At 52.1% G+C, this 15740-nt stretch overlaps 8 protein-coding genes across 8 annotated transcripts; 4 read left to right on the top strand and 4 right to left on the bottom strand.

Annotated features, from left to right (window-relative positions):
- Positions 1-130: 130 nt before the first annotated feature.
- Positions 131-2227, bottom strand: N7459_003915 (Cupin domain protein; the record flags this gene model as incomplete). Its single annotated transcript, XM_056943099.1, has 5 exons — positions 131-342; positions 415-663; positions 741-1862; positions 1930-2093; positions 2166-2227. The coding sequence occupies 5 exons, from the start codon at positions 2225-2227 to the stop codon at positions 131-133; spliced, it is 1809 nt and encodes a 602-aa protein (XP_056799982.1).
- A 258-nt stretch (positions 2228-2485) lies between these two features.
- N7459_003914 (ribonuclease H2 catalytic subunit RNH201) lies at positions 2486-3520 on the top strand (the record flags this gene model as incomplete). Its single annotated transcript, XM_056943098.1, has 1 exon — positions 2486-3520. One exon carries the CDS (start codon positions 2486-2488, stop codon positions 3518-3520), a length of 1035 nt encoding a protein of 344 aa, XP_056799981.1.
- A 186-nt stretch (positions 3521-3706) lies between these two features.
- On the bottom strand, positions 3707-5023 carry N7459_003913 (peroxisomal membrane protein PEX16; the record flags this gene model as incomplete). Its single annotated transcript, XM_056943097.1, has 4 exons — positions 3707-3830; positions 3880-4714; positions 4773-4808; positions 4873-5023. The coding sequence occupies 4 exons, from the start codon at positions 5021-5023 to the stop codon at positions 3707-3709; spliced, it is 1146 nt and encodes a 381-aa protein (XP_056799980.1).
- Positions 5024-5265: 242 nt separating this feature from the next.
- On the bottom strand, positions 5266-7332 carry N7459_003912 (SAE2 C-terminal domain-containing protein; the record flags this gene model as incomplete). The annotated part of the gene is made up of 1 exon (XM_056943096.1): positions 5266-7332. One exon carries the CDS (start codon positions 7330-7332, stop codon positions 5266-5268), a length of 2067 nt encoding a protein of 688 aa, XP_056799979.1.
- Positions 7333-7557: 225 nt separating this feature from the next.
- N7459_003911 (WD domain protein) lies at positions 7558-9285 on the top strand (the record flags this gene model as incomplete). The annotated part of the gene is made up of 2 exons (XM_056943095.1): positions 7558-7721; positions 7776-9285. The coding sequence occupies 2 exons, from the start codon at positions 7558-7560 to the stop codon at positions 9283-9285; spliced, it is 1674 nt and encodes a 557-aa protein (XP_056799978.1).
- Positions 9286-10267: 982 nt separating this feature from the next.
- N7459_003910 (uncharacterized protein) lies at positions 10268-11400 on the top strand (the record flags this gene model as incomplete). Its single annotated transcript, XM_056943094.1, has 5 exons — positions 10268-10298; positions 10531-10550; positions 10653-10687; positions 10815-10843; positions 10907-11400. 5 exons carry the CDS (start codon positions 10268-10270, stop codon positions 11398-11400), a joined length of 609 nt encoding a protein of 202 aa, XP_056799977.1.
- Positions 11401-11812: 412 nt separating this feature from the next.
- N7459_003909 (uncharacterized protein) lies at positions 11813-13971 on the bottom strand (the record flags this gene model as incomplete). Its single annotated transcript, XM_056943093.1, has 6 exons — positions 11813-12013; positions 12086-13191; positions 13249-13399; positions 13459-13489; positions 13548-13557; positions 13614-13971. 6 exons carry the CDS (start codon positions 13969-13971, stop codon positions 11813-11815), a joined length of 1857 nt encoding a protein of 618 aa, XP_056799976.1.
- Positions 13972-14366: 395 nt separating this feature from the next.
- Positions 14367-15367, top strand: N7459_003908 (aldo/keto reductase; the record flags this gene model as incomplete). The annotated part of the gene is made up of 3 exons (XM_056943092.1): positions 14367-14429; positions 14486-14766; positions 14821-15367. The coding sequence occupies 3 exons, from the start codon at positions 14367-14369 to the stop codon at positions 15365-15367; spliced, it is 891 nt and encodes a 296-aa protein (XP_056799975.1).
- Between the last annotated feature and the right edge of the window lie 373 nt (positions 15368-15740).

Below are 15740 nucleotides of genomic sequence, written 5' to 3'. Positions count from 1 at the left end.
CCTGGTATTCATGGACATACTAAAAAGGAAGAAATCGCTGGAAACAAAGAAAAAGATAGGTATCGTGGCGCGTTGTCAATACCGGCATGGCATGAGAGGAAGGCTGCGAGAGGATAAAATATCAAGCCTCTCATTTCCCAGCCCTCTGTTTTCCCTTAGGGCGACCCCGACTCTTGGCAGCTCGGGGGGCGGATGTGCCACTGTCGGGTTCAAACTCGCTCTCCTGTACGGCATTTTTGGATTCCGACGGAGGCAACTCCTCGCCTTCACCTGGCACACAGCCCTGCGTGAAGAACAGCCGAGCTTCTTTTCCATACGGATTGGCAAAGCTATAGTAGTTGCCTATGAAAGATCAACCATGTTGTTAGCGAAGCCACACAAATAGAAAACCATCGGATTCCATATTCCACTTACCTCGCGGGACCTGGAAAACAGAGCCCTTGCCAGCGGTAAACTGGACATCAGAAATACCAACTTGTACACGGCCGTGGCAGACGTAGAAAACCATGTGCATCTTCTTCGAATTCTTTGGTTTCTTCACGCCGTCTGGCGGGAGTTCTACGACACCCGACCCGATGAAAGATGAACTGAGCAACTTGGCAAACCGGAAGGTAGAATCCTTGACCTCTCTGGTCACAATTCCGGACGGACCATACGCAATATCTGTTCAGGGTTGGCGTCAGGTAAAAAAAAAATCGAGAAAGAGAAATCTAAACCGACGGGACCCAGAAAGCACTTACCGAGAAGTTCTTCCTCGCTGGCAGTTTGGGTTTTGGGGTCCCACTTTGGTACATAACCATGGAGAACACCCTCTTTCTCCCAGAGATCGACGTCTTCATCTTCTTCATCTGAAGATTCGTCCCTGTGCTTCTTGGACTTGGACTTCCGACCCGAGCGCTTGCCCTTCTTCTTTTGTTCTGGCACATGCTCCTCCGTGCGAACAATCTCCTTAATTGTCGATAGCGGATAGCGTTGCCCTTCAGCAGCTTCTCCGTCACCGTAAACACAGCGCTCATTGCGCCAGTACGCAAGAGGACGGATAGAAACTCGCCCAGAGCGGGTGTGAGTGCTCGAGGTGTCAGATGGATCCTCTTTTTTGAGAATGTACAAGCTGCGGCCTTTCAATGGGCCTGAACGTTGGGCGTAATTCTCTACAACTCGGTTCAGTTCTGGGTCCAACGCTTCACGAGTCGTCTGCGACTGATTACTCGAAGTTTTCAGCTTTTTTGCCGGTCTTGTATCCGCGGCTTCTTCAGCAGGGTGCTGGGATTTTGGGGGCCGACCCCTTCGCGTAGATTTAGCGTTGCCATTGGTTTTGGCGGATGCTTGTGGCGCGATTCCTTTCTTCATTGTCTTTGAGGTTGACGAGACCTTTTCTGTCCGAGTAGAGGACCCTTGGACGAGAGATAAGTCGCTATCAGTCCCGCTCGGTTGTTGATCTGCTGTTTGTGGCAGGCTATCATCATGGACCACGGTCTCGTTGCCAGCGTCAAAGCTATCGTCAAAACCGTTCTCAACCGGTGTAAAGGTCTCGGCATTCTCATCCCCCTCGCCATCAGAGAAGTCATGAACAGCATGTTGCGCGGGTGCTGCGAGCGGTGCCTTTGCTGGTCGCCTTGAGTTGTTTTTCTGGTTGGATGTTCCGGCGTTGACCGAACGAGTAGTCAAAGGAGAGGGCTCCTGTCGCGCACCATTGAGGCTTTTCCCGTCGGATGGGCTGGGTGATAGCAGGTCGTCCTGTTCTGGCGAAGACCGTAAGACAGGGGATCTTCGGATAGATGCAGAGAGACCAGGCGCGGGCATTGCGACACTGTGCGAACGGTTCGCGCCATTAAGAAAATCCATCGGGCCAGGCGCATTCTCTGATTAGATCGACCGGGTCAGCGCCCAGTTGGCAAAGGATTTGGATTGATTAGCAAGATCACATACCCTCGTCCATGGACATCCCCTCGGAGCCAATCGAGTCTTCGTTGTCCGCGTTATCGAACCCATTCATTTTCGCAGGCGACTTCTCAGGAGATGAGAATATGCCGTCTACTTCCTCCATTCCATATTCATCGCGCTGGCCTTCCTTCAGCGTAAGACCGGTCCGCCTAATTTCGGCGTGTGCATTAGGAACGCGAAACATTCGGCACAAGCGCTTGCATTGGTGGGGAGCGACTCACCTTCCCGCGGTTCCGACCTTCGAGAAGTCAAGATCACGGGCTTTCCCGGGCGGGCGAGGCATCTTGGGAGAGTCAGGAGCACTGAGAGAATTTTTCGAGATGTAAGCGTTCACAGAAAATGAACATGCACGAGAAGAGGCAGGCGGCCACAGAGCCAAGTGGAAGGGGAGGAGGAAGAATGATGCGACGGAATTTGGGGAGCGCAACGCGCGCCGCTAAGCCCGAACCGTCGACGCGTTTGTGGTATTTCGGATTCAGATTTACAGATTCATCGTAGGTCTTCTTCCACCACTTCCCATTCTACGTTTCCGATCATCAGCATGGAGGATAGCAATATGCCTCATGCTCCTCAGGATGCTCTGTCTTTCGTTCCTCCCAGTGTAAACCCGGCTCGTCTGGTTTCGGGGGATTCCTATGCATATTACACGCCTTGTCCTACCGCGATCACACCTCACGCCACATCATCAAACACTAGCGAGACCGCAGAGAGTACACCATGTGTGCTCGGTGTCGATGAGGCTGGCCGTGGTCCAGTCCTAGGCCCCATGGTCTACAGCGCCTTCTATCTGCCGATCGATCTTCATCATTCCTTGCTGGCCCAAGACCACAGTTTCGATGACAGCAAAACCCTCACCCCCGGTGTACGCGCGAGCCTGATGCAATCTCTCAATACTCCCGGTCATAATTTGTTTGAGTCCTGCGGATATGCGATTAAAGTTCTTTCGGCGCGCGATATCTCTTCGGGGATGATGAAGCCAGGGACAGCCATTTACAATTTAAATGCCCAAGCGATGGACGCAACCATCGAAATCATTCGAGGTATCGTGGAAGAACGCCGAGTCGATGTGCGAGAGGTGTATATTGACACAATTGGCAACCCTGTGACGTACCAGCAGAAGCTGGAGCGGATTTTCCCGTCCCTCAAAATCACCGTGGCCAAGAAAGCCGACTCCCTGTATCCGTGCGTGAGTGCTGCTAGTGTAGCAGCCAAGGTGACGCGTGATGTCGCGCTGGAGGTTTTATATGACGCTGTGCTTCACGTTCAACAGCCTGGCAGCATATCCACACCCCACGAAGGATGGGGCAGTGGCTACCCTTCAGATTCCAAGTGCGTCGGCTGGCTCCGACAAAACATGGATCCGGTGTTTGGCTGGGGGAACGAGTGCCGATTTAGCTGGGGCACCGCAAAAGAAATGATGGAGATGAAAGGTGGTGCCAGGGTCGATTGGCCGGATGAAGAAGACGAGGGAGCTTCCCGGCTCAGCGATTTCCTCTTGGCATCGGGTACTGGGAAAAGCGCTGGTCGTGGTGGATTGCAAGATTGGTATGGCCAGAAGCAAGCAGAGATTATATGACGCACTGGTCGACTCTAGCAGTACACATAATGGAGCTACCTAGGTAATATGAGATTGATGAGATACCCCTTCTGAAAGAAATTCAAGAAAACAACCAACAAAGGGCGAAGTCGACATCGCGAGGTTCGTCCAAAGTAACACAAAGAAAGTAGGGTATCATGAGAGAAGGTAATTGGCGCGCCAAAGTCACAAGGTGGCGGTCGAGAAGTAGTAATTATCCCACAGGTATTCATAGTCCTCCACCACACTACCCACCAGGTCTAGAAGGGGTTTTCCCTTCACCTTGCCAGTAAGACCCTGCAGCCATGACCTGTTTCATATTAGTTTATGCAAGAAATACCGCATTGGGATATCCATACTTCGTAACGTTCTGGTAGAATGCACCTCGCAATAGCCACCAGCCCATAGACCATCCGCGCTTCCTCAGCTCCTCTCGCTCAAGGCCGGTGAGTCCCCGAAGACCACCAGCAACCCGCTCTCGGAAATCTCGTTTGGCGATTTGTCGGCAGCCGTATTCCATGCCAAATCCAATAAGCCACGGCCGCCAGCTCCGTTGATCCCCACCCCAGCGTTGCATAGCCAATGCATATACAACCGGTCGTAGGATATACAGGGCTTCCGCCAGCTGACCTTGTCCAGTCACTCGGTGCAAAAGGGTCTTTGGAGGCTTGATGTCATCAGCAGTCAGAACCTTCGATATGAGATAGTTCGACACGTCATTCACGTCCGGGAGCGATGGGAGTGACAGTCCGGTCCGAGGCATTGTCCAACTCAGATCTGAGAACCGCTCGCTGACAAGGGTTTCCATGCCATTCCAGTCACTCTGATCCTCCTCGCTATGTCGGGGGTCGACTTCCCGCTCTGGTAGCGGGGGGGTCACTAACGGCCGAGAGTTTGTCAACCGAAGAAGAAGCAATCGGCAAATGGCCTTAGCGAACTCGATGAATACAACAATACGCCATCGAGTTTTCTGGCCTCGTCGCCGTGCTGCCATCTCCCATAGTAGTTCCGTGTATTGGAGCATCTGAAGCGCAAAAGCGACTTGGCGATACAGCGAGGAGCGCGAAGCCCAATATTTGGTGTATCGGGCGTGGGGACTGGCCGGCGGTCGTGGGACATGCGATGGAAGCCGAGAAATAACTCGCGATACCAACGAGTCATGGTAGAGTGATAGAAGTTGCACACTCGAATGGACTGCATGATCCTGTTAGATACTATCTGCCCCTCCTTGGAAAGGGATGCAAAAACTGACCACATTCTGAAGCAATCTCCGATTCCCGATACCGCCCTATTGAGTGAAGCGGTCGCTGTTAGCCATCAAGTCAAGCTTGATATGGACTCTGAACTCTCACCTGGGATGATGTAAGTCAGCGACCTCAGGGCGGACTCGACCTGTCCAACTGAGCTCGCATTCCTAGTCACAAAGTCCTCGTAGAGCGACAGCCATTTAAAGGGTTGTAGCATTACGGGTGAGATATTCTGGAAGTTCAGAACGGCCTCCATGACCCCAGCATGTCATGACCGGTCGTTGCGCTGCGTCGCGTGGGAGAAGCGGGAGAGGTCACGGGCCGCCAAGACAGCCGGGCCGAGGTTGATGCTTGCGGTATATATCCTATCCATCTTCTGCACAGGGACGGAACAATACAGCGTAAATTTATGAGACGTGTCACTACTAACTGGATTACCGACATACACACACGTTGTCCCCAAGTCGCCAAGTGACCCGCCAGCGAATATTCATCCCATCATTCATCCGCCCAGGTCCAGAGTCCACCGGGCCGCAGCGCCTCGCGATATCGCTCCTCCACTTTCTCCCGTTCCATTGTCCGCGCAGCTTCTCGATCAGACTCCACTTCTTGTGTGGAGGGCATATCGGTCCGCCAGAATCCGGGAGGAGTTCGGGCACGCTGGTGACTATGTCGGTGTCTTCCGTACTGATTTGCAATCATCCGAGCTCGGGCCTCGACGAGAAGATTTTCCCGGGTTGGGGCACTTGAATGATTCAGTGAATCAAGATCATCTCCCACGTACTCCTCCAAGGTTCTTTGGTTTTCCTGGTTCTGTTCTGTGGAGGTAGATGCAGGAAACCCGCCAAGACGAGCCATTGCTCGGAATCGATCTCCGCAGCACCCGGGACGTGTGCAGCCAGGGAGACATTTTCGTTCTTCTTTCCTCCGAACGACCTCGTTATATGCATAAGGAAGCCCATGGTTTGCCGCAGGATTGATTTTAAAATGCTCTAGATTTAGGCGGTGGAGAGGTCTTGATCGATAGGGCTCCTCTTCAGGATAGACGTGCGGGCCGCTCTGTGATGTCTGCTCACTAACAGGCAGCGTACGCGGACGCAGACGTGGAGAAGTCGTCCCGGTGTTTCCACGATTTCTTCGAGCGTTGTCATTTTCTTCTTGTCGGCCATTAACATGGCAAATGGACTTGGGTAATGATTTGGATGGCATGGACCCCTCTAGAAGGCCTTCTAAGCGACCATGGGAAGCTGTCTTATTTGTTCTTGTCTTGGATAAGCCCGCCTGGACAGTAGCAGAGCTGCTCGAAACGGACTTCTGGGAAGAATTGGCAAGATCCCCAGCGTCGCCATCCTCGGCCATGGACCATATTGCACGATAGTCGATGGCCTTCTGCTTTCTCATTCCAGGTTCCTTGGCCAGAACTTTGCCCGTGCATGTGCGGTCGTCATTTGATTGCAGGACGGATGATTGTGGGTGAGGTTGTTCCGGCGCACAACTTGGCTCCCTATCCAGAAAGCCGGGCTCCCAATGCACCTCTTTGTATACATTCCGTTTAATAGGGGTCTGCACTGTATCCCCAATTTGATCCAGATCCTGAGTACTTGGGAAAGGCTGCCCAAGGGAATTATTTGAACTTTGTATTGGACTTGACACTGGCTCGTTCTTCACTAACACAGGCCGTTCAAGATTCCCCGTTATGGTCTGAGCTGTCACAGGCGGCACAATCCGCTTTCTCTTTCGGAGCTGCAACTCTGGTAGATGGCGAGGAGTCTCCGACGATGCTTCTGATGACGTAGGTTCTCGAATTGAATGAGGCGGGTTGGCATTCAACTGAATCCGAGGACTGATAGCCATCTGTGTACTGCAGGGTTCAGCTTTAATGTTGTTCGTTGCATCAGCTGCACAATCTTCATTCTGTGCCGACGGTGAGGTTATAGCCACAGATTCAGGGCGGAGAGAGACCCCAGTCTCTGAATGTAGACGTTCAATTGTTGTGTCGTGTTGTAGGTTTGTATTCTGAATTGCATCTTCAGTCTCCATCGGTTTTATCCTCCGGAATGTGACTGGTGCACCATCAACCAGGAGGGTAAACTCATCTCGTTGCAGCTGTCGGTCCCAATGGCGTAGCTTTCTTTTATGCTGTAAAACCTTTGATTTCAAGCTGATCCAGCTCTCGATTATTGTTTGTAAATTGGAGTAGAGTGCAGCATATTTTTGTTCAAGAACTTCTCGCAATTGATCCGCGTCGTGAAGGTTACGTTGCCAGATATGGTGTGGAGCGAAGTCATGTTCCAGATTGGCATATTTTCCAGGAAGCTCGAGATAATTTTTGCTTGCCTCATAATGACTCAGCTCATCCTGGAGTGCCGTAATGTGACACTGGAGCTCATAAATTTTGCAGTGGGCTGTTTGTTGGGCCATATGGGTAGTGGCTGCATTATGAGTTGTCTCGCTCAATTTTGCATCACGGATGGCATTTTGAGACTCCATATTCCGAAAAGCCTGGTCAAAAGAGGCCTCACATGCCTCTGCAATAGAGACATGGAGCTCTTTGAGAATGTCCATCGATTATCTGTGGTGGGCTATGACCAGAATGACACGCGGTCTTGGGGGTCTTGGGGACGCGTCCGGATGGCAGTATACTCACCGCCTAGCTCGTGACTTCTTATCGGATTGCGATAAGGGGGAGCATTTGACGCAAGCGCGAGGTTCTCTGTGTACATATGACATTTCCCCTTCGCACCCTCACAAAACCACATCTCCAGATGTGTGATTGGACGCACAAGCAGTATGCCCAAACGCCTTAGAAGTGGCTCACAGTTGCATTCACCTCCAGCAAAACGCTCCCGGGATGCTGTGACAAGCCCGGTCGATCGGCTTTCTTTGCTGAGTGATGAGCTTTTGCTACATATTCTGTCATTTCTTCCCGTCTCATCATTGAACATCTGCCAGAGGTATGTGACAGCATTTTTGTTCTTCTTTAGCACATTGCTGAAACTTTTGGTTAGGCTATCTCACAGGTTCCATGCGCTGAGTGGAGATTCGGAGCTTTGGAAACGGCAGTATTATTCGCAGTGGGTGCGTCCTCGTGCCCGTCGACTAGCTAGCACCAGGCGCTCCACGCTGCCAGCCAGAACAGAGTATTCGCCTAAAGTCTCGACGTGGCTTGATCATGGCCACTTAGCTAAAGAGGGAAAGGTGACCAATTGGAAACGGCAGTATCGTCTCCGGCATAATTGGTCCCACGGACTCTGCCGGGTGACAGAGGTCGAGTTTGCTCAGCAACCATGCCCTCCAGTGCTAGTCAAGCTCTGTTGCGGTATAGTTTATACAGCTGATGCCGCGCACGGACTTCGAGCGTGGGCTGCCAAAGATCCAACTACCTGTCTAGCACAAACTTCTTTCTTCGACCTCCCGCCAGCATCTACAGTGCGTCCAACTGCTTTAGCAGTAAGCGAATTACTGGAAGAGCAGGAAGTCATGGTGGGATTTGAGAATGGCTGTTTCAACCGTTACACTCTGAATGTTCAAACATACCAGCTGAGCTTACGCTCCTCTCATTCTGGTGTCAGCGACGGGGCTATTACAACTATGGCTTTATCATCCCCATATTTGTTGATGGTTTCCCAACACAAAATTCTGTCGTTATACACTCTCCAAACTCGGCCTGATACGATCATCGACGGTGCGGAGCCTCGTGAAATTGCCTCACTCCAGGCAGACAACATGGTTGCGCCGATCACCCTTTCGCTCCGCGTTTCCCCTTTAGATATCACAGCCACAATAGTGTACAGCTTCTTTCACATTGGCTGCGGGTGGTGCTTGGGAATCCAAGAACTTCGTCTGGACAAAAGTGGCCAGCAACTTGGTTCTCGGCTTGCCAGTACTGTGGATTCTCAATACGGAGCGCGGCCATCGTACGGTCGGTCACCATCAGTCCAACGGCGGCATTCTGCCACCAATGATCCCATGGATGGTCAGCAGTTCGCGGCTCCAGCAACACCTTCTATCGTGCATCAGCAGCCCCCGACATCCATGTCATACTCCCACCCATACTTGTTAACTTCACATGCGGATAATACGTTGACTATGTACCTCGTGGTCTCGAATTCAACAAGTCTTTTTGTGCGTGGTGGTCAGCGACTCTGGGGCCACACATCCTCCGTATCTGCCGTTCAAGTGACCAACCGCGGAAAGGCAGTATCGGTAAGTTCTCGGGGCGAAGAACTACGTATCTGGGAGCTTGAAACAGCCATCGCTTCTTTAGGCAGCCAAAGGCCATTGAAGGAAGAGAGCAGCATCCAGGTCAGCCTCGGAAACAAAGCGCGCGAGCCATCGGGCCAGAGTCTTGTGCGCAAGCACATCCGACATGGGATCAATACATTTGAATTTGACCCCAGCGCGCCTCTGGAATTGTCATACATGCACAAATGTGTGGGATTTGACGAAGAACGGGTCCTCTTGCTCCGAGAAAAGACCGTCGGCACGCAGCTACTTGAATGCTACGACTTCACGTAGCCCAAACCGACTGCTATACAACCGGGAAAATGAGCTCTCTGTATTTGGAAGATGTTTGCCTTTTGAGGCACTCTTGAACGTATGGAGAACAACCCCGATCGACAGGGCGCTAACGCAGGTCCAACAACCCGGTCGCCCGAGTCGTAGCACAAGGTACTCGCCGTTCGCTTCGAATCGGGGACCCTGGCGGATCTTCGTGTCGCCTCTAATATAAAAGCCGCTTCGCCCTGGTTTTCCACATGGCACCCCCCGTGGATTGAAATTTGACTCCTGTCTGATCTCGGTGCCCATTGAAACCCCCAATGTTGGTCAGCCGTGCTGTCCGACGTCCACGTCCACGTCGACGGACCCCTTCTGTGGATCATTGTACCCTACGTAAATCGGTCTAGGGGTTTCAATGACGGAAAATGGAAGAGATTACCGACTATCCGTCATTCTGAGATTGGGAAATGGCTCAATATCCGGTGCTGCGGAGTCTGGCAAGGGGACATACAGCAGCAAGACTTCAAGTTGTACCAATACCTGATACAGCTGCACGATCTGGGTGTTCTGTATAGGCGAAAGTCAACTTGGATGGATTCCATAGAGGAATGGCATTCTGTGGCGTGGAGGGCTGTACGGCGAACCTATCCGGCAATCGAGCCCTCTTTTCCTTTTCCCGAGGGAATTGGAATGCGACCGAAGCAAAAACACCAGGCAAGCCAGCAAAATCGAATCTTCATTAACTACATTGAGGGTTAATTCGACGTCATTGTGGTTTGGTGGAGGAAAGGGACGGACGGGGCTTTTTGCCCTTGATCATTCGGTTGCGCCGCGCCCGCGCAGTTCCAGTCTTCAGCACGCGGGAAGTTTTCTCCTCAGGCCCCCGCACTACAAAATTCCTCAACTTCTCACCCGTCCTCCTTCATCGACTCCTTCTTACCTTCGCAACCGTCCCCGCCCCTTCAAACAGCTTTCGCTCGTCTCGATTAACACCATAAGAATGGATCCTCGCTCTCGTGCCTGCTACAATTGTGCGTCCCTGGTTCCCCGATCCCTTCAGGTCCCTCGCTGTGCGCGTATGATCCGCACAGTGGAAGCTTGCGGCTGAAGAGGAACTACTATCATACCTCTCGAGTTGCCAAGTGTCATCTTAATACCACCTTTCCTTCTTTGTAGCACATCTCGATGTGCCTCCTTCCTACAATTCACAGGCTTGTCCTAATCGCATCGGGTGGTTTTTTGACTGACATGTTTTCTCCGTAGGCGGTGACGCCTCTCACCAGGTATGGGCAAACCCATTGGTGTGATGGGCTCTCGTTAGGGCTCTCTGAGCTTTGGAGTGCCAACCTCAACCGATCAGTTTGGTGCTAATATATTATCTCTAGGCCAAGGATTGCCCTAAGAAGGGTACTCCCACCTGGTGAGTTTTTCTCTTTTGTCTCTCGATTTTTTTTTCTTGGGGGGTTTTTTTCAATTTCTTTCCTTTCGCGTCTCCATCTTCATTTTTGGTCATGTGCAGTGGAACTGATCATTGACTCTCGAAATAGCTATAACTGTGGTGGCGAGGGCCACGTGAGTAAGTCGATGCAGAATATTACGATGGTGGTCGATGTTGTTTGAAATTGACATGTCTCCCTAGACCGCGAGTGCCCGAACCCTCAGAAGGAGCGCACTTGCTACCGCTGCGGTATGACCGGCCACCTTTCTCGTGAATGCCCTCAGGGTGGTGCCGGTGGCAGCTTCGGTGCTGCCGGCGGTGCTCAGGAGTGCTACAAGTGCGGCCAGGTTGGCCACATTGCCCGCAACTGCCCTCAGGGTGGCAACTACGGTGGCTACGGTTCTTATGGTAGTCGTCCTCAGACTTGCTACTCATGCGGTGGATTCGGCCACATGGCTCGTGACTGCACACAGGGTCAAAAGTGCTACAACTGTCAGTCTCTCATCTTGCCCTCCTCTTCTTTCTCTCTACCAGCAACGGCCATGGGGATGCAAATAACGACACAAGCTAACCAAGGAACAATAGGCGGCGAGGTTGGCCATGTCTCCCGTGACTGCACTACCGAGGCTCGCGGCGAGCGGGTGTGCTACAAGTGCAAGCAGCCCGGTCACGTTCAGGCTGCTTGCCCCAACTAATCTGCTGGAACTTGCAACGTCTTTTCTTTCGTCTTGTCCTTTTCATGAGGGATTTCCGGAATTAAACGATACTATTTTGCATGCGCCACGATCTGAAAATGTCTATTTCCCCGGGGTTCGTTTGAATTTTGTATTATCACTCACGGCTTGAATCACGACCATGGGCTTTCTTTCGCATGATGCTTCATTTCCTCTTGCGGTCATCTGAATTTCCTTCCGTGTCTACCGGGCTCTCGCGTGGAAAGCGAAGTGCAACAGGCGATATGGCTTGCAGAAAAAAAAATGGGGGGTTACGTGGAATTCCTTTCTTGGGCGCGTTACAGGAGATACTTTAGGTGCATGGGGAAATGCATATCTACTCTCCAGTAAACTAAAACCTTGAGGTCTTAAGGTATGTAGAGCATCAATCCAATCACGAGCTACAGCTGCACATCATCGCTCGCTTGTACTTGGGGACGTCGCCACAGAAGCGCTCCTCTTCTGCCTTAAGAAGGCCCCATTCGTCATTGAACGGGCTGAGGCACATCTGCATCACCCGACCCAGAATCTCCCGGTCTCCTTTGCGCTCTACTCGTTCGATCACCTCATCTAGAATCCATCCTCGGGCCACAAACTAAACGAGTGTACGGTCAGTCCAATCGAATGCACATGATTTGAGAAAGGGACCCGGGGTAAAAAGCCTTACGTTCGGGTTCACGGCCTTCATGGCCTTTTGCCTTTCATTGTCCCTTTCCGCTCCCCAGTCTTCCAGTATTCGAGCTCGCCAGCTCTCAAGCCATTTGGCAATGCGAGCCCTAGCAGAGGCGTCAGTGTAGCCAATCCCGCCGAATCCTTCGACGTGAAAGAAGATCGACCCTGCTTGGATGCGCTGCTCCTCGGTCTCTAGATCAGCCAGCGACAGCCCTGCAAGACGTCGAAAGAAGTGATTGAAGTCTAGCTCTAGGACCTCAAGCGTGTCAAGCATCTCTGAGAAGAGATTTTGGAAATCCGACTCCTTATGTGTTTTGAGTCCCAGCCTCTGGCACATCAATCGCTTGTATTCGTTCAGAAAGACTGCCTTGAACTCTTCCCCAGTTCGCTGGATGATCGTTTCTGCACGCTTGATTATTTCCGGTTCCATGTCTTCTGTGACGCCATCTTTGATGAAGCTTTCGTCGTCCACATTCCTTCCAGCCCCGAGTAGCTCCCCCAGGGATTCGCCGAGTCGAACCAAGTTCCACCAAACAATGCTGGGCTGGTTTTTGTATGAATATCGCAGCATGTGATCGTCGTGATTCGGGGTGTACTGGGGGTCAAAATTATCCATAAATGCAAATGGGCCATAGTCGAGCGACAAGCCGTAGATGGACGTATTGTCGGTATTCAGCACGCCGTTCATAAACCCATACGCCTGCCACGCAGCCACGGTCTTTGCATTTCGCCGAGTGATTTCGCGATACAGTCGTGCAAACCGATTCTCGTCGACGTCTTCATGGGTCTGTACCTTGTCGGGGGGAAGTTCTCTCTTCGGGCTGTCCATCTCTGCGGTCGATTGGCCTTCTCCAACTGACACAGCGGCAGGTAGGTTTCCCCATCCACCGAAGACGTCTTCTGCGATATATGTTGCAAGTTTCCTAATTAATTCACGGTCTCCGCGGACTCTCAGAAGATCAAAGGTCCCGATTCGCAGCCAAGACTCAGCAAATCGAGCCACTATCGCCCCGGGCTCGATGCGTTCTCTCAGTACTTTTGTCTGGGGTAGTAGGGTCAAGGATAAGGCGCGAGTGGTTGGCACACCGAGGGCGTTGAGAGCTAGATATTCTCAGTCATTCCGGGGGTCTAGAGGGTGGTTGTTGAAGAGTCGATTACCTTCGGAGACGATGTACTCTCGAATGCTCGATCGAAGAACCGCCTTCCCATCCGCGAAGCGCGAGTACGGTGTCTTACCCGCCCCTTTCAATTGTAGCTCGTACCGTGTATCGGAGTGCGGGTTTCTGGTCTCAAAAAGACTAATCGCACGCTATTGACGCATTAGTCATTTTGTTCTCTCTTCTGGAAAGGCTGATGGCGTCCACATACTCCATCTCCAAGCTGCCCGGCCCATGAACCACTGCGAATTTGTTAGTCTTAGTTCGTCCTATTTTCCAGAAGTGGGTGGATCATCTAACAATTGCCAGCCTGTAATGATACCAGTTTAGTCAATTCCGGGGCGTTTGCATGATAGAAAGACTTACCACCATAACATTGAGCCCATGGGTAGATGCCCCCTTCTTCCTCGCTCCACCAGATTTCATTGCCGCTGACCAAAGATTTGAATCGCGGTGAATCTTTCTCTCCGGGATTCAAGCCCAAGTCCTCCATGGCCTTTGGACTGACCCCGAGCAGCTCCGGCTTCTCGACTTGCTCCGGTCGAACAAATGTGAAGAGAGCTCCCTTGACCATGCGGGGACCCAAGGTTTCCCGGGGCGCTCTGTGCGAAGACTCTGGTGTCTCGAAGGCCGGGTCTGGAGGAAGCTTAGATGTAAAGACATTCGACTTCGGCAGATCAGCCAAGGACATGCCTGTGGTGCCCGTTGAAAGATGCGAAGCCATTTGACCTAATCGTTTCTGAACCGACCAAGGCGGGGGGATTCTCGGCGACATACGCTTATGTCCTGGCCTGACACGAAGCACGCGAGTCGAGATCATGGATGTTACTGCGGCTGTTCTCTCGCGCGACTTGGGATCTGATAAACGTTGCGTCAAAGCGGCGCGAATGACATCATGGCAATTATTAAGCGCGACTCGCCCAGGTCTTCGTAAAATTACTCGGGCAAGCAGGGCCGTTACAGAATCCATACTATCGAGGTAGTTCCTTCCCATGAGCGAATCGGCCTTCGTTCTGTGCGCGGAATAGACCCGCTCCGACACCTGCCCCTCCTGGTGTGCTTGGATTTATCTAGCAGGAGGGGAGATGACGAGAGACCACAACCACCTCACATCTCGGCATGGCCAACACCGTCAACACGATCCCGACCACCAAGCTCAATGATGGCACTGAGATTCCGATCGTGAGCGCCTTGCATCTTCACGGTCCACAAGACCTGGGGCTAACCACTGGACACAGCTCGGATATGGGACTGGTACTGCGTGGTATAAGATCTCCAAGGACGATGAGATAAATCGCGATCTGGTCGAGACGGCCAAGAGCGCAGTGAAACTCGGATATCGTCACCTTGACGGAGCAGAGGTCTACCGAACAGAACAGGACCTAGGTCAGGCTATTCAGGAGAGTGGGCTTCCTCGCGAGAGGCTGTTCGTAACGACCAAGGTGAAAGATAACATCGTCGATATTCCTGCGGCCATCGACGCGAGCTTGGAGAAGCTTCAGCTTGACCACGTTGATCTGTAAGTAATCTCCAGGTATCCAGCCCGGGCATGAAGCTCACGGCTGAACCTTAGGTATCTTATCCACGCTCCGTTCTTTGCAACCACTGAAGGGGAGCTCCAAGCTGCTTGGGCTGCCATGGAAAAAGTGAAAGAAGCTGGAAAAGCCCGCTCGATTGGGGTGTCCAACTTTGTGCAGAGTCACCTGGAAACCATTCTTAAAACTGCCAAAGTTATTCCCGTGGTGAACCAGATTGAGTTCCATCCCTATCTTCAACACGAGAAGCTCGTTCCTTTCCAGGAGAGCAAAGGGATCAAGACTGTCGGCTATGCGGGCCTGGTACCAATCACTCGTGCATCGGGGGGGCCACTCGACCCGTTGCTGTCAGCTTTGGCTACCAAGTACGCAGTCAGCGAGTCTGAGATTTTATTGCGCTGGACTCTTGATCGTGGCTGTATCGCAATTACCACCAGCAGCAAAGAGTCTCGCTTGGCTAGTTACCTGCGTGTCCTAGCATTCAAGTTGACGCCACAAGAGGTGGATGACATCTCACAGCTCGGCGAACAGCAACATTACCGAGCGTTTTGGCGAGCCAGGTTTGCGGCAGATGACCGTTCGTGAACTCACGGCCAGTATATAGTCCTTGGTCACACATTGCGACGATTCTCTCAAGGCTTCCACTTATAAGCTTCAAGCTCTCAAGTATACGTGTGTAGACTCGACGATAGATATAGTTACAGGCGTACTGCGGCATTAGTCCTTGGTCACCTATATTCTCCCTCTTTTTTTTTTTCTTTTTTTTTTCCTCCGCCCAGAGGATTGCTTCTTACGAGCAGAGAGCCCTGCTACATTCCTCACTCGCAGGCCGGCGTGTCCTTGTGCATCTGGACCGGGCGCAGATTATCCAAGCTGAAAGGCGGAACGGCCCAAAAGCGGCGAGGTGGGCAGTCCCGAAGTGGAACTCCCGGACGGAATCCCCATTCACCTTCACCTT

This window comes from Penicillium hispanicum (genome assembly GCF_028827665.1).
Source record: "Penicillium hispanicum strain IBT 35686 chromosome Unknown utg000004l_segment0_segment0, whole genome shotgun sequence".
Lineage (NCBI taxonomy): Eukaryota > Fungi > Ascomycota > Eurotiomycetes > Eurotiales > Aspergillaceae > Penicillium > Penicillium hispanicum.
The sequence above is the reverse complement of the archived record's forward strand: the minus strand, read 5'-3'. Positions and strand labels throughout refer to the sequence as shown.